Below are 20,672 nucleotides of genomic sequence, written 5' to 3' on the forward strand. Positions count from 1 at the left end.
CTGCACCCACACAACTTCCTCCTGTGAACTCCTGCGTCTGTCACTCCTCTCCTCCTTCTCCTCCTTCTCCTTCTCCTCCTCTCGGCTCTGTAATGTCCTGGTAATTCTGTGTGCACTAGTTAATGAGCATTAATCCATCACCCCTGGATGCTTTTGTTGTGGGGGGGGGCGCGGCCATTCGAATGCAAATGCGTGACACTGTGACAGTAAGGTGCTTATTAAACTGATGTGTCCTCCTGTCTGTTCCGCTGGAAGCTCCGCACACTGAAAGGAGGCGCGGGGGCCGGGAGCTGACGGAGCGGCTCGGACTCACACCGGAGCTGCTCACATCCAGTCCACCTGCACACGCACCCGCACCCGCACCTGCACCGGACCGCCGCACCATGGCCACCTCCGCCTCCCTGGAGACCGTCATGTCCTGCGGAAGGACGGGGCCGTCCGCCGCGGCGCCCAAGACCCTGGCCTTCTCCATAGACCGGATCATGTCCAAGAGCTCGGAGCCCAAAGGGACCGAAGAGGGCAAGAAGCTGCTGGGACTGTGCGCCCCGATCCCCTGCATGATCCCACTGCAGCCCTTCAGCTACGACTTCCAGGCCAAGGCGCTCATGAACTACTCGGAGTTGTGGAGAGCCAGTTTCAGGGGCACTTTTTGCGGGTCCGCAGCCGCGCCGTGCGCCAAAGGGAGCTGCGGTGTGTGCGGTGGAGGTAAAGCGGAGCCGGGCCTCCTGAAGCAGCCGCTGCTGACCTCCGGGGGCCGGGGCGGGGTGGTCAAACCGCAGGTCATCCACCAGGCCGTGTCGGTGCCGGGCAACGGCGGTGGCGGCGGCGGCGGGTCCTTGTACTACCTGAACTACCTGGACTCGGCCTACCAGCACTCGGACTCGCTGCAGCTGGCCGCCGGACACTGGTTCTCGTCCAGCGCGCAGACGCAGGCCTCCCTGTCGGCGGCGCACCACAGACTGCTGCTGCTGGAGAACGCCAAGCTGGCCGCCGCCGCCGCCGCCGCTGCCGGGGTGGTGGTGGGGGCCGCCGCCGCCGCCGACAAGCTGCCCACACCCCAGTACCCGCACAAGGAACATCTGCCGGGTCAGTTGGACCAGATAGTGAAGGAGAACCACGGCCTGAGCGCAGAGAAGAGCAGCGTCAAAGCGCACGGAAAGATGAGCGGCGGCGGAGGAGGCGGCGGAGGTGCGGACGGAAAACCCAAAAACTTTACGTGTGAAGTGTGTGGAAAGGTAAAAAAAAAAAAAAAAAAAAAAAAAGAAAAAGAAAAAATTAAAAAGAAAAAAAAAAAACGAATGAAAAATATTTTCAATGAAAAAATGACTCAGAGCAGGTTCAGAAAGTTTTACAGATCGAAAACCTGAAGAGAATCTGAGACTAAAACTTAGAAAAACACGGACACGTTTTACGCACATGTTCAATAAATAAATCCACTTCTACTGAATCCACAGACCCGGAGATTTATTCTATTTAAGTAGAAAAATTAAGTATTTTTTATTTATTTCACTCAGGTTGAAATAATAGACTTTGGCAGCAGTTTGGGAAAAGAAAACATTAATGCGCAAAAATAAAAAAGACGTGGATTTTCTGAGTATTTTTTATTCAAACAAATGTTTAAATAAATGTTCAGATGAATCCAGATGCTGAGACTCAATGTCTGTTTAATCCTCTGTGTGTGTTGGTGTGTTTGTGTCCGTTCCCTCCGCAGGTTTTTAACGCTCATTATAACCTGACCAGACACATGCCGGTGCACACGGGCGCGCGGCCCTTCGTGTGTAAAGTGTGCGGGAAAGGCTTCCGCCAGGCCAGTACACTGTGCAGACACAAGATCATCCACACGCAGGTGAGACGCGCATCCATGGACCCCAGTCCGGTTCATCCGGAAAACTTCCACTCATTTTTCTTCTTCGTTGATTCAGGAAAAGCCTCATAAATGCAACCAGTGCGGGAAGGCGTTCAACAGAAGCTCCACGCTCAACACGCACGTCCGGATCCACGCAGGATACAAGCCGTTCGTCTGCGAGTTTTGCGGGAAAGGATTCCACCAGAAAGGTAAGAACTACCTCCAGGGTCCGGATCTGGGTCTGGTCTCAGATAGAGATTTAATGAGTTCACATGAAAAACTGTCAAGAAAAACAGAATAACCCACGACCCACGGGAGGTGTAATTCCGACCTTCATATTTACTATTAAAATGTCTTTTCATCCTAAAGTTTCATTAATTCACCTGATCCTCATTTATTATTTTATGTGATAATTTAATTAACTTTATTTTTTTTAACATCAGGCCTTTTACAGCTCGGTTATTAATATTATTATTATATATTATTCATCAATGAAACTAGAGAAAAGTCCATACTTGGTTTATTCTTGTGTAAATGAGGAATAAAAATCACCTGAAATTAAATTAAATTAATGACAACAAAAATGTCATTTTTCCAATAACATAGATTAATGGCATGAAAAAAATAATTAATATTAATGATTCATTTATATTGAAAATGACTGAATTTACTGAACTGGAACAGATTAAATGTCACTTTTTCTTTTCTTTTTTTAAACAACTATAAACAGATTGTTTGTGTTTGTGACTGAATTTGAACATTTAAATTCCGCTTTTCCTTCGCCGTCACCGCGTGCGTTCAAACATCTGCGCTAAAATGGGAGACTTTGCGCAGAAACGCTGGGTCCGAACTGGGCCGAGGCTCCGGTCGGAGTGGTTTCTCTGTTGATCTGGGTCTGGATATGAACAGATGAGGATGATGATGATGAAGATGGTCCGGGCCTTCACTCATCCGTGGATTCCTCTAGAGCTGCGTCCAGACGCACGGAGACGCGCGGTCGCTGTGAAGGAATCCGCAGCTGCTGAAGGGACCGCGGTTCATCTGCGCCATATGCTGCGGCTCCTCCTCATCCTCATCCTCATCTTCATACTCATCTTCATCCTCCTCATCCTCGTATCGGACGGGGATAATTGCTGGGCCACCGAGGAGCGTGAGGCGCGCAGTGGAAATAGGACGTGACACCTCTCGGACTAATTCTGGTCGGAGTCGGGCTGAATTTGCTCTGGGTCAGCTGTTCCAGACCCCGGACCCCGGACCGCCCCGGACGAACCCGAAGGCTTTTATTTCTCCTCCTTTTTTGTTGGACTTGATTCTGACAGAGTTTGACAACTTCTTGACTCCGACTCATAAAAGGCTGATTAATGAAGACTGGTCACGGAGGAAGAGGAGGAGGAAGAGGAGGAAGAGGCCTCCGTAGATCCACAGACTGCGGTCAAAACCTGCGAACACCCGCGAAATAACAACAGACGTTTAATGGACTTTGAACATTATTTTAATGCATTTAACGCGTTAAAGTTCAGCTTTAATTCAGTCCAGTTTCAGGAGGAATTCAGCTTCTGTTTGTCTGGTTTTACTGTTTGAACAACGAACAGATTAATAAAAAAACAAAAACAAACAAACAAAACAAAAAAAAAACAACCCCACTACATTCAAAATGGGGAAAACATACCTTTTTTGGTCTGAAAATTGGACAAATGTTCATGTTTTAGTGAATCTTAATAACTGAATTATTCTATTTATCAGTTAAATAATTATGATAATTTATTGTTTTACATACTTTGTTTTTTTCATCCTTTTCAAATGTTTTATTTATTAATTAATTAATTAATGATGAAAATAATTTCAGCTCTGATCAGATGCAGAGCAGCAGAAAAAAAATCCATTTAATTATTGTCATAATCAATTAATCACATGGAGTCTAAAAAAGTTCCAGTTTCTTGAATATTTTATAGTTTCATCTCAGAAAAAACTGATCTCATGTTTTGTCATATATATATATATATATATATATATATATATATATATATATATATATACACACACACACACACACACACACACATATATATATATATATATATAATCTGACATTTTAAAACCAAAGACAAAATTTTAAAATGAATTAATAGTGAAAATTAGGATTATATCAGATTTCATCTAGAACTGCAGCAATTAATCGATTAGTCGTCAATTATTAAATTTTTATCTTAATTTGAGGATTTTTTTTTATCCTCTTAAATGTGAATCTTCTCCGGTTTTCTTCACTTGTTGTTATTATGAGATGAAGCTCAGACCAAGAAAGAATCTCCTCTGTTTCTAAAACAATTGATTAATCAAAGAAATAATCAATTAGGACCCATATTGAATTAAACCATGTTCAACTGTTCCGGATGTTTCTGTTTTGTTTTTTTCAGGAAACTACAAGAACCACAAGCTGACGCACAGCGGAGAGAAGCAGTACAAGTGTTCCATCTGTAATAAGGCGTTCCACCAGGTTTATAACCTGACCTTCCACATGCACACGCACAACGACAAGAAGCCCTTCACCTGTAACACCTGTGGGAAAGGCTTCTGCCGCAACTTCGACCTGAAGAAACACATACGCAAACTGCACGACAATGGCTTCAGCGCCACCACAGAGACCACCAGAGACCACCAGAGCTGAAGACCTGGACCGTCTGGACCTGCAGAGACCGCCAAGACCTGCAGAGACCACCAGAGACCTGCAGAGCTGAAGACCTGGATCTCAGAGACCTACAGAGACCTGCAGATTTGAGGACCTAGACCTCAGAGACCTGCAGACCCAAGAACCTGGACATCAGAGACCTTTAGACCCGAGGACCTGGACCTAAAAGACCTGCAGACCTGAGGACCTGGACCTCAGAGACCTGCAGACCCAAGAACCTGGACATCAGAAACCTTTAGACCCGAAAACCTGGACCTCAGAGACCTGCAGACTCGAGAACCTGGACCTCAAAGACCTGCAGACCTGAGGACCTGGACCTTGGAGACCTGCAGACCTGAGGACCTGGACCTCAGAGACCTGCAGACCTGAAGACATGCACCTCAGAGACCTGCAGACCCAAGGACATGCACCTCAGACAGCTGGACCTAGACTGGAGTAGGTCCTTCATTGGACCCAGACTCAAGGACAGACTTGAACCGACCCCCTTCAGGACATCCTGCAGAGACTCAGAGCTCAGACCGGTCCTGGTCCAACCCAGGACCAGATTCTGTAGAACTTCTTCCGGTTCCTCTTGAGACAGACTGTGTAAATAATAGGATATGAAATACAAAGTGTTATTTAATGAACTTCTCCATGTTGTGTATTTCACAGATGAAAACGTTAATGTGAATAAATAAGTTATAACTTATAAGGAAAATGAATGTTTGAGACACAAGTTTCCATTTTTTGAAGGAATTTCAAAATAAAATCAGTTTGATCATGTTTGGTCTGATTATGTTTCTGAGAAAACATGACGGAGATTAGAAAAGAAAACATCTGCTGATAATGAAAAAAAAAAACAAAACAAATGTAAAGAAAAGAATAAATGATAGAAACGAATACAGAAAAATTTAAAGGAAGAATGGGCAAAAACAGGATTTTAAATGAAGTACAGATTAATTTCTAGGTAAAAATATATATTTTTAAAAATCTGTCTTTTTACATAATGCATTCACTAACAGGTCAAAGAAGACAATAGATAAATGATATTAAACACATTTTATACAGAAATCCTGGACATAAAAAAAACCATTTATAATAGAAACCAGAGCGTTTTAGACAAACTCAGCAGATGTGGTTTCATTTGTTGTCATGTTTTTATTTTAGTGACCTGTATGTGGGTCTGGTGTTCTGGTGCTGGACCTTTAATTGGTTTCTGATCAGTCTGTAGTGTATTGATCACTGATATGAACTGGTTTGACCTTAAAGGCCTCAGATGATCAAGGTGTTTCTGCGCATGTGGGTCATTGTTGTATCTGGGTTGGGTTTTTTTTTTTTTTTTTTCACTTGGGCGAGGTGGGGGTGGTGGTGTCTGTTATTATTTTTTTTTTTAGATTTGGGAGTGTGAAGGGGGGGGGGGGGGGGCAGCCACTCTGCTTCACCATTTATTGACAGACACGATCTTAATAATCCAACATTTACACTTGACTCTGCGTAAATGCGCAAATGATCAGAGATAACATGGGCCCTTGAAAGAGAATTACATTAAGCAGCTAACCGGCCTCGGGGGGCGGCGGTGCTGCCGGAGGGGGGGGTCTGCTCGCATCCGGAGCCGCTCATCAGAACAGGAGATAATGGAGCACTCAGGCCGCAGCTCCTCATCTGGGCCTCCGCCGTTAATGGAGCTCCAGTTATTCTCCGCACGGCTCCTGGAACAATATTATCCCTGCGCACATTCACAGCAGCGGCAGATCCGTGCTCCCAAATGGCGCTCTTTCTATTAACAGCCAATTAGCGCCGAGCCCCTCCGGCCCAGGCCGACGCGGAGCGCAGCCTGGCGGGGCCGGGCGCACCAGACGAACCAGAGCAGACGCGCATGCACGCACGGAGGAAAACGCACCGACTTATCAACTTTAATGGAGCAACCTGAGGGAGTGTGGGCCGCGGTTCTGGAGCTCCAGTTAAAAGACCTGAACATGTTAGGGACCAGGACCGTACCAGACCCCCACCGCATACAGGGTTAAAGGGATGATGGAACAGGAGAAAGACCATCAGTCTGATACCATCCGTGATCCAAACATCACGTCTTACTGAGATACACCTCTAAAACCAGAGTATTGAAAGTGTTGAATAAATAAATGAATCAGAAGTGAACATCAAATAAATCTGAGTACATCCAGTAGTGATCATTCTCTTTTGAGCCACAAAGTCAGAAAACCCAGTTCAGACCCCTGAGGTACACCACTGGTTCCAACCTCTACTGACACTGACAGACTGAAAAAACTGGATTAAACTATCTGTCATTTTCATTATATTAATATTATGTTATTCATCTTTTCATGGCCATCAGATATGACCCATTTGGACGCTCAGAGGCTATAGTGAATGTGGAAACACTGTCATCTTCTACAACACTGATTCACCAGTAAAACCCCTGGAGTTGGATCAATGCCAGTGGATGGATACACTGGGTTTATGTTCAGTTAAGGAGAGATTGGACTGAAAAAGACACTTTTTCTTCAGCTTCTGCTGTTTTTGATCTAATAACCCTCAACTTTAATATCAGCTTGATAAGTAAAGTACATGATTATTAGTGAATTAAATATAGAATAATACTTGATTTTCACAGAAAAAAAAAAGCAAAATACAGAGGATAATATTAGAATAGGCCTAAATGGTGATGAATCACTAGGGACAGACAGGACAAGACAAGGCTTTTAACCACAAAATACAGCATTTAACCTCTGGACATGACTGTAAAATTTGGGTCGACAATGCAAAAGGCTACAACTGCTGAAGTCGTAAACGTATTTATTCATCTATATTATAAAAGTCAAGGCCTCTGCGTGTGTGTGTGAGTCTCAGGACTCACACATATTCCAGAAAGAGTTGACTGCTGCAATTTGACATACTCATGTATTTTTGGTCAAGGAATAGACTAGCAAAAATGACAAGTTGATAGGACCAATATTTTGGGAGATATTAATAATTTTGTCATACAATAGCCTTACAATCATATCGCTATGGCCAGAGTGCTTTGGTGGCGACTGCTGGACAAATGTGGTACTGCATGCACAAATACGCAACAGCGGAAAACTGTGTTCTTCAGCCTGGGGGTCAGGACCTCATGTGGGGTCGCCTGAAATTTCTAGTAATTGATAAAAATAAAAATTAAAACTTACTAATAAAAAATATATGGTGAGTTGACAGAGACAATCACAATCCATAAAAGACATGACAAACTCTGAAGCTGAAACTGAAGCACTGTGGTTCTGTTTATCTTTCAAATGTTCATTGTGGTCGGTTTCAGATGCTGCAGCTCTTTCATAATTCATAGTTTGAGTTATTGTTTGTTCAGAATTAATTGTCAGCCTTGTAAATCTAAGCTGGACTGACTGTACATATCCTGACCGAGGAAAATCAAATTCTCACTTTGTGCAGTAATCTACACCTGGCTTTTTGGCCTCTGTCCATAATAATATATAGACTAAATGTCAACCAAAATTAACATTTATTTGCAACATAGTATAGCCAACTATTGCATGATCAAAATCAAACTAATTTTAGCAAAAAAAAAAAAAAAAAGTCTCCATTTTGAATATCTGGGGTTGCCATAAATTTGTGAAGTTAAAATGGGGTCATGAGCCAAAAACGGTTGAGAACCACTGGCATAAAAACTACCACATCTAGAACCTGTGGATCCCCACGGGTCAATGTGCTAGCTATTGTTAATACCCCAGCCCCCAAAGGAGAGGAAAGGGGTATTGTTTTTGGTTTGGTTTATTTCTTTGTTTGTAAACACTTTAGCAGCAAAAGTGCTGGTTCAATTCATACCAAATTGGGTTTATAGATTGTCAGTGACACAAAATAGATGTTATTAAAGTTTTTGTAAGGCAGGTCAAAGTTAAAATTTTTATGATTTATTTTTTTATTTTTTTAAATCTTCCCATTTACTTATAATGGGCGAAATACATGTGAGGGGCAGGGTTTGTTGTGCCTGGTACCACTTCTTATTATCATTATTACTACGACTACTTTTATTATTTATTTGTACTATTTCTAATGTGCAGTTGCCTGTTTTTCACGACTGTGCTTATAGATATGGTTACCATTTTATTTGTGTATATGTGTACATACCCTGTTGTGCTGCTACTGGAACCTAATTTAAACATAAAAATAATTTAACCAGTGGTGCCAGGCACAACAAACCCCACCCCTCCAAAGTTTTGTAGCTTATTTTGGCATCGATTCGGTTGATGTCATCATGTCTATGCATGTGCTGATGTCAGCAGTTCCCTCTATATATGTGTCTAGTTTAAAGTAAATTGAAACTGAACTGATGTTTTTATAGACATATGTAAATTATCCCATTTTAAGTAGATGGGGGGTGGGGGGGTGGGTGGGAACGGGGGGACGGGACACACACGAAACACACACATTTAAAAACAAATTATAAAAATCTGGAACTTTGACCTGCCTTTCCCAAAATGTAATTAGATCGCTTCAGGGTCACTGGCAATCTATAAACTCAATTTGGTATGAATTCAACCAATACTTTTGGTGCTACAGACATTTAAAATATCACCCATTGTAAATAAATGGGGAGAAAAATACTTCAAAAATTTATTTAAAAAAAAATTGGAACTTGGACCTACTTTTCCCAAAATGTAATCAGATCACTGGTCACTGGCAATCTATAAACCCAATTTGGTATTCTTCAAACAATAGTTTTGCTGCTAGTGTTAACAAACAAACAAAACTGTACCTAATAACAATAGCCCTTGCCTCCCCTTTGGGGGTAGGGTAATAAAGTTCCATCTAATGTAAATGTAATCAAAGTGCGCAGAGACAAAGGAAGTCCAATCCATATTTTGGGTTCAACAGGCTGACAGGCTCAGTTTATGGATGGGACCAAACCCAGACAGAACCCTCAGATGGCCCGGACACCAGTGGCTGTGGCTGTTGGTCAGATGTTGGCCTTTTCTCCAGCTCTGCAGCATCTGAGCAACGGCCTCCACATCCACAAACACGTTAATTGACGAGCGGGGGCTTTAACGAAGGCGCGTTCACGGCGGAGGGGATTAGAGTGAGGGGCGGGGGCGCGCGCGGTAATCAGCTGTCACCAACATGAGGACATCTCTTTCTCTGCCCCCCCCCCCCCCCCCCAACACACACACACACACACACACACTCTCCACCCCTAAACCCTCACCCCCCCCCCCGGCCCCCTCACCGGGGATTCAGGCAATTTACGGGCGACAAAGGAGCAGGTCTGAGACAGGAAGAGAAGAAAAGCGGAGGTTTTGTGCGGATGCTGAATTGATGGTAAATGGAGATTAGCGGGAAGCATCACAAGGACCCGTCGAGGAGCTGCCAGTGAAAAGGACCAATTAAGTCTACCAAATGTTAACTTACATCAGTTTCCCCTCAGTTTAGCCCACATGAAATTCCAATTAAAGCGTCCCCGCGTTAGCAGCTCTCAGTGTTTAGATGAAGATGGAGAGAGAGGGGGGGGGGGGGTTTGGGGGTGATGGAGGTTCCCACAACATCTGAGAGCATCACCTACTACAGGTTGGACACAAACACAGGATCCAAACAATGAGGACTTCTGTTGGAACAATGGACACAAAAAACACATTAACCAAATTTCACAGGAGAGAAATTCAATAAAAGTTAAAGAAACTCCACTGAAACATTCAGGGTCAGTTCTTTGTCAACAAGTAACTGAAACCCAACAGGCATGACGACATGAAACCCCAGCACGTAATTACACCCATGAATGACTCCAGTATTTACTCATGTGATGTCTGACTGTTTATAGATAATTATACAAGAGAATAAAGTCTGAGTTTGGTGTAAAACTGTTGAAGCATCAGCATGAAAATCCATAAATGTAAAGAGTACACACCTGCAGAGAGGACCGGAACCATTGAACCAGACCAGAACCGGAAAACCAGACCAGAACTGTTAAACCAGAATGGAACTGTTCAAGTAGACCAGAACTGGAAAACCAGACTGGAACCTTAAACCAGAACAGAACCATTATACCAGACTGGAACTGTTAAAGCAGACCAGAACCGGAAAACCCGACTGGAACCTTAAACCAGAACAGAACCATTATTCCAGACTGGAACTGTTAAACTAGACTGGAACCATTAAAGTAGACCGGAACCGTTAAACCAAACCAGAACCTTAAACCAGAACAGAACCATTAAACCAGGCCGGAACTGTTAAACCAGACTGGAGCCATTAAAGTAGACCGGAACCGTTAAACCAAACCAAACCGGAACCTTAAACCAGAACAGAACCATTAAACCAGGCCGGAACTGTTAAACCAGACTGGAACCATTAAAGTAGACCGGAACCGTTAAACCAAACCAAACCGGAACCTTAAACCAGAACAGAACCATTAAACCAGGCCGGAACTGTTAAACCAGACTGGAGCCATTAAAGTAGACCGGAACCGTTAAACCAAACCAAACCGGAACCTTAAACCAGAACAGAACCATTAAACCAGACCGGAACCGTTAAACCAGACTGGAACCATTAAAGTAGACCGGAAGCATTAAACCAAACCAGAACCTTAAACCAGATCAAAACCGTTAAAGTAGACCAGAACTGTTAAACCCAACTCGAACTGTTAAACAAGACTGGAACTGTCAAACCAGAACAGACCCATTAAACCAGACCGGAACCATTAAAATAGACTGTAACTATTAAACATGCCCAGAACCGTTGAACCAGACCATAACTGTTAAAAATGACTGGAACTGTTGAACCAGACCGGAACCATTTAACCAGACCGGAACCATTAAACCAAAATGTAACCATTAAATTAGACCGGAGCTATTAAACCTGACCGGAACCTTTAACCACACAATATCACTGATTTTCTGAATTCGGGATGTCAACCACCATGTGAAACCACAGAAGACACAACTAGATCCAAACTACGTAAGAGATGAAATGAGGTAAAAACATAAAAGACGTGACCAGATGAACCAACATAAGCTGCTGGACTAAACAACGTTAAAGACTGAAGATGAAAACGATGGAAGAAAAAGATGTGTTTTATGTTTTAGTTTGTGTTGGTCATTGATCCACGTGTAGGAAACATTACTCGTCAACATTAGAATCACCTGTTTCTGTGGTTGACGTTTGGATGTTACTTCACTGATTTGATGATGAAACAGTGAAAATGCAGATATTTACAGAAGATTCAGGATGGATTTTTGTAAAGTTTGGTTCTGGAGAAACATTCATGACCTCCAAATATTTAGGAATGACTGATGTAGTAACTTTTTCAATCACTTCCTCAGTTTTCGTCTTTCTTGTTAGTCCTCTGCTTCTCTACATCTACTGTTAGCGTAGAAATAAGAGTCATAACGGCAGAAAACGACCAACTCTCAGCACAAACTCTATGTTCCATCGAAGAATAGGCTTCGATGTGTTTTCCAAACGTATTCCTTTCCTTTTCTCGGTGAGTCTGAGTGTAGTGAGTTGTTGCCACTCAAAAGCAAATATTGAGCTTGTGATTCTTAGAGGCCGGTCCGACACCCCTGCCCCCCCCCCCAACCCCCCCCCAGGCCTCGTTAGGGAAGCACTGGCCCTTTGGCACAATGAGCCTGCAGGACTCATTGTAAAGTACTGAGGGGTTAATGAGCAGTGGCTTCTCTTCACTCTTTGGCTCTATTCCTGCTTTAAATGAGAAGCGACTGAAAGGACGGAGCTCAGATCGACTACAATAGGCCCTGGAGACGTTCACATGTTCTGTTGAAAACACAGGAATGAAATCATGTTGCATTTCTGATCAACACCAAGCGCGCAGTCCATGTACGCTGCAGAAAACACCGTCAGCCACCGTCCGACCCCCGCTCTGGCTGGAAACCATCGGCGATTATGTGGAGCGCCGAGGAATCTGGTGTGTGATGCATGGAAATGAGGCACTCAAGACGAAGACGCCGAACACAGCGATTAAAATGGAACAGCCGCCGCATTCACTCGCACCTCATTTAGATTCTTTTACAAAGTCAACCCTGAGCCTTTCTCCACCAAAACCCCATCAGAACGTCTTAAAGACAGAACGAGCCGCTTGTCCCTGGGATGTTCCTGCATCCCGCCCGCCTTGGCATGTCAAGGGCATGGCGGCCCAGGGAAGGAGCTTTGTGGCTGGGAGGGGAAAGGGCTGCATGGGCTGATGGGAATGGAGCAGGGAAGGAGCTCTCAGCGCAGATCTGTTGTCACTCTTCACTCCCTGACCTCCATCTATCAGAACACTCTAGGGCGAGGAGCTGAGGGGAACCTCGGCCTCTTCAGACCAAACCAGGTCTGAGGATTCTCCTAACAGTGTGGACTGAGGAGAGCATTTCACACATCTTTACAGAAGTACCGACAAATTCACACCTACCGCAGTTAGAACTTCCACAAAACTGTTGTGAACGTTGAGTAATTCAAGGCTGTCTGAAGGAAAATAAGACAAAGTTTGACAGTTTTTTACTAAATAGCTTGAATTTGGGCCCAGTAGTTTGTGTTTTGGGCTGCTTTTTTTTAATATATATAAATGAATGCTGCTTTTTGACACCTGGTTGAACTCCAAAAAGCAGTTACAAGGGTGAAAGTCTGGCAATAGCAAAGTAAAAAAAAATAAAGGAAAATCATCACAACACTGGAAACAACAGTAAAAACAAAAAAACACAAGGAAACTGTTAAAGAAGTCTGTTCTCTCAATGTGTCTTGAAAGTTTTCCTCTTGAGCAAACGGTTGAATTTTTTTGAATATTCAAAATAAATCATACGTTCAGAACGCTAACCACAGACATGATAGGGGTTAAAGGGTTAATAAACCTGACACCACTTAAGTAAACTGAAAAACACTGAAGGTAGAAGAGACTGAAATTCAGGCTATGAAATCACAGAAGTAGTTGATTATTTTTTGTTCACAGCAGTTATGTTACACTTATTGAACATTTTAAATCAGTAGATGATGTAGGTCTTAAATTAAGGAGATGAATAACACAAGACATACCTCAGATTATCATTGGTCAGAAGAACTGGTTCCTGGTCAAATAAAGGTTAAATAAATAAATATACTGCCGTCTGTGGAGGTTTCAGTAGACATTTTCAGACAGTCTGGGGTTAAATATGTGATCGACAGCTGTAGATTCTGATCTGGGGTCAGATTCAGTCAGATGTGACCCTACTGCTCCACTATCTACATCCATCTCGGTATTTATTCATTAGAGTAAAGAAGGATTGTACTAAGGATGCACTTTCATCTTTTTTGTCCAGATTTCATCAAAATATTAGTTCCTGCAGGATGGTGGGACTTTTCAGATTACCCAGAATTCTTGAGGGGTGGGGCTTTGTGCTGACGAATGCTGATTGGTGAAACACACTGTAAGTGCTGCATACTTCCGTTCACTCTCCATATTTAATCCAGTGGCATCTGCAGATCACATGGTTTTATTTGCAATGTTGTAAAACACAAAGAACAAAAGAACACCAGCAGGGTCGTCCATCCTGGCGTGTTATGTCAGTCGCAGTTTATGGCATCATCGCACTTGTTTGGCCTTAAACTTCTTTTTACCGCCACCTACTGGACCGGAGGTGGAGACTCACATTGTTATGAAGACATTTCACATATTTTTGAAGTGGAAACACAAAGCACACAGATTACAATTCCAACAAACTGACATTTGACACTAATTATTATTTAAATGTACTGATAGGTTCAGTGGATCAACAGGTATTTAATCTTTGTATTTATCCTTTAATAAACCTGGCTCCACTCAAGTAAACTGTAAAACACTGAAGGTAGAAGAGACTGAAACGTCAGCTATGAAATTATAGAAATAATAAATATTTTTTTGGTTGTTTCACAGTGGTTATATCACATTTATTGAACATTTTAGATCAGTAGATTTAATTGAATTTAATCGGATAAAAAACAAAAAACTGAATAAGGAAACAGGAAGTAACACTGATGTTGGTATCGGTTCATCCCTGCTTTAACTCTTTCACATTTATCTGGTGTGTATGAACGGCATCTTACTAATCGCTCATTAATTCACTTCCAGATTGATATAAATCAATAACTATTTCCAGAATATTAACCCTAACTCCCATTTTTCCTCAAGGTTGAAAACAGACACAAGAACAATGTCATAGTAACACGAAACATATGATCCAAACCTGTTTCTTCAACAGATATGGATCGAATCTGACTCATATTTGACTGATTGGTTAACCCATATATCGACCAGCAATCAAAACTATCTACCGATCTAAACTGTTTGATCCCTGTTGATCCACTAATCCTATCAATCCATGTAAATGCGTGATGTAAAAGGCAGTTTGTCATCTTTTCATGATCATCAGATATGGTCCATTTGGATGCTCAGAGGCTCCGTAGTTACCGTGGAAACACTGTCATCTTCTACAATACTGATTCACCAGTAAAACCCATGGAGTTGGATGAATGACAATGGATGGAGACACTAGGTTTTATATATATTAATAAATAAATTAACCAAAATTAATAAAAAAAAAAAAACCCTACAAAATAATAATGTGGGAAAAAATAAGCAAAACATTTACTAAAATAAAGTAAAACAGCAAAATATAAGCAACAAGATGAACAAAAACAGCCAAAGAGATCAATAAGATGAACAAAAATGAATAATAAACCAAGAGAATAAGAAGGCTCAAGAGCAAAATAAGCCACAAACTGAACAAAAAATGTAGAAAAAATAATAAACCCATGTAATTTGATCAATGACAGAAATCGGAGACTCTTTTTATGTTCAGTTGATATCTTTGATGAAAAAGTCACTTTTTCTTCAGTTTTCTGTTTTGATACAACAAACTTTGAATTTACTCTGAGTTTTCATGAACAGTTAAATTAAATATACAGAAATACATGATTCACTGTGAAAACCGCAAAATACAGAGAATAATATTATAGTAAATGGATATAAATCACCCAAGAAAGGTTAAATAGAGAGAAAATTTAATCTGGGAACTAAAACAAAAGTAGCTCTGCGTCTTAATGGGTTAATTACAGATCTCGTCGTCAGGACTGAACTGAAAATGTGAACATGGATCTGGGCCAAAGCTTCGGAGTGTAAACATGGCCTATTACAATTATTATATTGGAGGTGACGGGAACAGAAGTGGCTGATCACATCCAACACAAATATGTAGAGATGTGATGATCGGTCAATCCCATCTGCTGTGTGAGAAACAAACAGACAAACAAACAGAAGAGACAGAATATGGAAATCTGCCACTGGCTCATTACACACACATTAATGGGTGGTGGGTTCATCACGCTCTGGCTGCTCTTGGGGGTCGGGGGGGATCTGTGGGTTTGGGGATGTCCGGTAACACAGCAGGACCAGGTCAGGACAAATCCCTCTGACCTGACCTGGTCCTGTTGGGAAACGACTTCCACGCCTTCACTTCAGACCAGAGTGTTAACGACAGAACGGTCAATTAAAAAACTCCCAAAGACTGAATGGACATGGAAATGGAACAAGATGGTGGAGAACTGATCCATACATTCAGCGTCTGGAATCAGGTTAGTCCAGTCACCAGACAAACATGACAACATGATATCATAAATTGCGTAAATATACATGCCACTTTTAATTGCCGTGTTATCTGTACGCATTATAAGCTTTCCGAGTATATGTTCACACCATGTCAAATACCATACGATTAGCGGTTATAGCGGTTATATGTAAACCAGAGATCTTGGCGTAAATTGACACGCAATCAAATGGCGTTGAATAACACATGCAAGGATGAAAATGCGTACATACAGCACGCCAAATGCCCTAAGAAGTGGCATGACATACAACGCGATTTCCTGAGATCAGTCTGAAGATGCAATAGTTCATCTAGACCAAGGGTTCTCAAACTTTTTCACACCAAGGACCACTTTATCATTTAAAAAAAAAAAAATCACGGACCACCAAACCAGCTGGAAGTTTCCCACTCCCATCCTAAAAAAAAAAACTTTTTAAATAGCCTATATTAGAATATTATTATATTTTGTATATTACAAATGAAGTCTGCAGTATATTACAAATGGTGCTAACAGCTCGATGCTAACAGAATGTCTTTGCACCTTGTTGCTAACATTGGTTGTCATTTCTCCAGCTTTTCTCTTCAGTCACCGATCCATTGTCATATTTTAGAACTATTCAAATCCCTCTTCCTTTTTTCATTTCACTCTTCGTTTCTTATCAGTTAGCTATTCTACTTCATTTCTACCACAATTAACAAAGTTACAAGAGGTCTTTGATATGACAATAGGCAACCTAGGTAAACTAACTATAGAGACGGTGACGCAAAACGTGGGTTTGCATAGACAATTCAATAAAACTTGACTCTTAGGCTTACTTAAGCTACATTTGACTCACTTTTAATTTAGAAAACAATTATCTGTACTCGTAACTTTGTTTTGGAAGTTAGATGATGGGGATTTGAGAAACACTGAAATAAATCTGACATTTTTATGACATCCTCTCGTGGACCACACTTGGAGTGTCACTGATCTAGACTATAGACTCAACATATTTTAACCAAAACTAAATTTGAACATACATTTATATCCATTTTACAGAGTTCTACAGGCTCACAGAGCTTTTCAATCACGTACATTATCTTAACATGTGAACACAGTCATTTTTGTGGTTGATTTTAGATATTAGAATAATATCTGAACAAGAGGTGACATTAACCTCCTGGTATGTGAGTGAGCATCTTATACACACACAAAAAAATCATATTATTTTTCTCTTTTTTGTTTTTTTTTTGGTCAGAATTCAAAAGTTGGTAATTTCTGCATGATTTCTTAAATTGTGACCCATCCACCAAAATCATCACATTGTAAATGATGTTAAATTCCTACATTAACACCCCTCTACCAAGTGAGTACAAAATGCACACTGACACATTTAGCATTTAACATTTGACTTAGCACAAAAAATAATAATGTATATTAACCAATGTTGGTGTCAATCACTGACACATGCCAGGATGAAAAAAAAAAACCCCAAAAAGTAACTACTACAATTATTATGCAGAAAATTGAAGAAAAAAATTTTTTTGTATGTTTTGCATCAAAAAATATTGATTTGTTTACATTAGAAATATGTCATTTAAAGGGTTAAATTATGACAGTTATTAAGTATTTGTGTTATGTATTAACTTTCAGTGATTTAATTGATTCAATGTTAAAATGAGTAAATCAAACAGAAACAACTGCTATGGTTAAATAGCAGCAGAAATTAATGAGGGAAGTTTCTGTGTTCATTTTTACAGGTTCAGGTGTGTGACATTTAGTGATATCTAGTGGCGAAACTGCAAATTACAATCAACTGAATCCTGTTTCATTCACATCCACTGAAACATGGCAGATGAGTCGGATCCACACTCATGATAATAACATCGTAACAGGGGATTTTAAAGGACATTAACACCAATTTCACCAGATATGAAACAGAAGCTCGTCTAGAAACATGGCCGACTGGTTATTTCTGTGTATTTTTACCCCGCCCATTGTTTTTGGTTCAGTTTGTTTATTTGTTAACACTCTAGCAGCAAAGCTATTGGTTGAATTCATATCAAATTGGGCTTATAGATTGCCAGTGACCCAGAATAGATGTCATTACATTTTGGGAAAAGTAGGTCAAAGTTTACATTTTTTATGAAATTTTTAAATCCCCCCTCCCCCATTTACTTATAATGGGTGAAATACATGCAAGGGGCAGGGTTTGTTATGCCTGGCACCACTTGTTTTCATGCTTTTTAAATTTTATTTAAATACAGTTAGTTCTATATTCCCCGATGAAGCCATGAGTCGAAACATGCTGGTCTGTACCTAGAATTAAATAAAGGTTTTCTAAACAACAAATGACCTATGGACTGTGGAAATGACCTGTTCCATGTGTAGACATAAAACAGTCATTGCACAAGAACAAAAACATAATAAGGTTAATTTTTGTACATAATTATACTGTAATAAAAACATAATTAGAAATATTATAATCCACTTCTGTAATTACATCCCATTAAATCCACTAAACGTTCCACTTCTTTTTCATAATCATAACATGTATGAATATTAATGTCATATTCACATAATGTATCTAATTTTATTTTTATGAATAAAGCATGAATAAAAATAGTGAATATACACTGAGTTAAAGCTGCTTCTATTGTTACAGCTCAAACAGAGGAAAACGTGGGTTTTTTTCTTCTGTCAAAAACCAATTTATGCGTTGGTTTGACTGGTGTCTGTGATGCTAAACTGATTACAGTCCAATGAAGGACTTCATTAAGAGGCAGATACGAGCTGCTGCTTCATATGTGGATCCGTGCAGAGGAAAGATCAATATTAACAAAAGGCGTAAGTACACAAACACACATTTCATACGTGTGCTTTAAGATGCCCACTTAGTCCACCAGTCGATATGAATAGCACCGCATATTCCAACTTTACCAGGCGGTGGCAGAAAGACATCCGTGGAAGCACAATCAATACAGTGAGTGAAGTGGAATTCAGTGAGACCAATCCCCCCACTGGGACGGCGCTACCAGGAATTAAAAAAAAAAAAAAAAAAAAAAATGGAGCTCAAGTATATTTAAGTTGAACAGTATTTTCACATGGGCTCCTGGAGCTGCCTTGGTTTGAATGTTTTACAGAAGGAGTGAATGAGGTGTGTGGATGTGGTCTGGGGTCATGGGGATCCAGGGGGATCCAGGGGGATCCAGGGGGTCCAGGGGGGTCTAGGGGAGCCACCTTAAGGCCAATGTTGGTTCGTCTTAGCGGACGACACAAAGCTGTGTAGTTAATGAGACAACATGACAACAGTCAGCGCTGAGTGAAGGAACAAAGAGCTGCAGATGATGCTCTAAGTGGTGGTGACATCCCACCATCACCACAGATACAACCAAGCCCCAACAGGCTCCGCCCCCAGACCCCCAGGTCAGCAAACGCCTCTTAATCACCATGATCATCTTCGAACACATTAGCACGAAACATGACGTATCGACTGTTTAATCCACTGATCGGTTGCTGCAGGTCACATGCATGTTAAATAAACAAACATCTGTTTAATGTTCACTGATGATGGGATGCTATATAAATAGTATTTGATTGATTGATTAATCCTGATCGTTCATTAGAATATACACAAATATGTTAAAATAAACCTTTACATACACCTTTTCACACCTTTTCATAATGATAAACAGTTTTTCTGCACCATGTTGCAGTACCACTGACAATCACAGAGGGCAGTGTTGACATTTGAAGCCAGAAATTTACAGAAATGTTGGAACTTTTCAAAGAGAAACTAATGACATGTACCACAATGAACCCTTCAACATCAACAATAACTAGAAGCACTCGGAGAGCGCAGACCTCCGCCAAGGCTGATCAGTGGCCCCCCCACCCCCGATCACCACCAAAATTTAATCATTTCTTCCTTATCCCATTTCCAACAAACCCTGAAAATTTCATAAAAATCTGTCCATAACTTTTGGAGTTATGTTGCACACTAACGGACAGACAAACAGACAGACAAACCCTGGCAAAAACATAACCTCCTTGGCGGAGGTAATAAAACCTCCTCTGTCATCAATATGTTTATAATGGACCGTCTTCTTCTTCATAGTATTTGTCCAGTTTGTTAATGCAAAGCGGCGCCCTCTGGTGGACTGAGGGACAAACGCTCATTCCAACACAAACAACATGTTTAAGAATAAACACTGATGTTTACAATGACCGAAACTGTTTTGGTGCAAAGGTAGAAAATAAATGATTCCTAGTCCCTGTTGTTTTTCCACCATTGTGGTCATGTTACCTGCGATGGTCGAATAAAGTGAAATAAATTAAGAGTTAGCAGTGTTAGCCAGAACAGAGCTGTGACCTCAGAGAAATAAATCATTATGTTCTGATTGTTTCACAGTGGTTATGTTCTAAATCACTGCTGACGTGCAGCCAGGGACAGGGAGGCGGAGCTAAACAGCTACACAGATAGCTAGCTAGCTACTAGTGACTTTAGGCCTAAATGCAAAATATACTTGCGCCCAAATCTAACACAATATCAGAAAGTTTACAAATGTAACAATATTTAGAATTTGGATTAAA

At 41.1% G+C, this 20,672-nt stretch overlaps 1 protein-coding gene across 1 annotated transcript; it reads left to right on the forward strand.

Annotated features, from left to right (window-relative positions):
* On the forward strand, nt 1-5,294 carry fezf2 (FEZ family zinc finger 2). The gene is made up of 4 exons (XM_030133647.1): nt 1-1,235; nt 1,712-1,846; nt 1,923-2,055; nt 4,261-5,294. Exons 1-4 carry the CDS (start codon nt 384-386, stop codon nt 4,509-4,511), a joined length of 1,371 nt encoding a protein of 456 aa, XP_029989507.1. The 5' UTR covers nt 1-383; the 3' UTR covers nt 4,512-5,294.
* Nucleotides 5,295-20,672: the final 15,378 nt, after the last annotated feature.

Source organism: Sphaeramia orbicularis, chromosome 5, assembly GCF_902148855.1.
Source record: "Sphaeramia orbicularis chromosome 5, fSphaOr1.1, whole genome shotgun sequence".
Lineage (NCBI taxonomy): Eukaryota > Metazoa > Chordata > Actinopteri > Kurtiformes > Apogonidae > Sphaeramia > Sphaeramia orbicularis.

Excerpts from the sequence above, each read along its gene's own strand:
- fezf2 (XM_030133647.1), top strand. The coding sequence starts at position 384 with ATGGCCACCTCCGCCTCCCTGGAGACCGTCATGTCCTGCGGAAGGACG. Across the intron at positions 1,847-1,922 it reads ACAAGATCATCCACACGCAG|GAAAAGCCTCATAAATGCAA; the intron begins GTGAGACGCGCA and ends TCGTTGATTCAG. Across the intron at positions 2,056-4,260 it reads GAAAGGATTCCACCAGAAAG|GAAACTACAAGAACCACAAG; the intron begins GTAAGAACTACC and ends TGTTTTTTTCAG.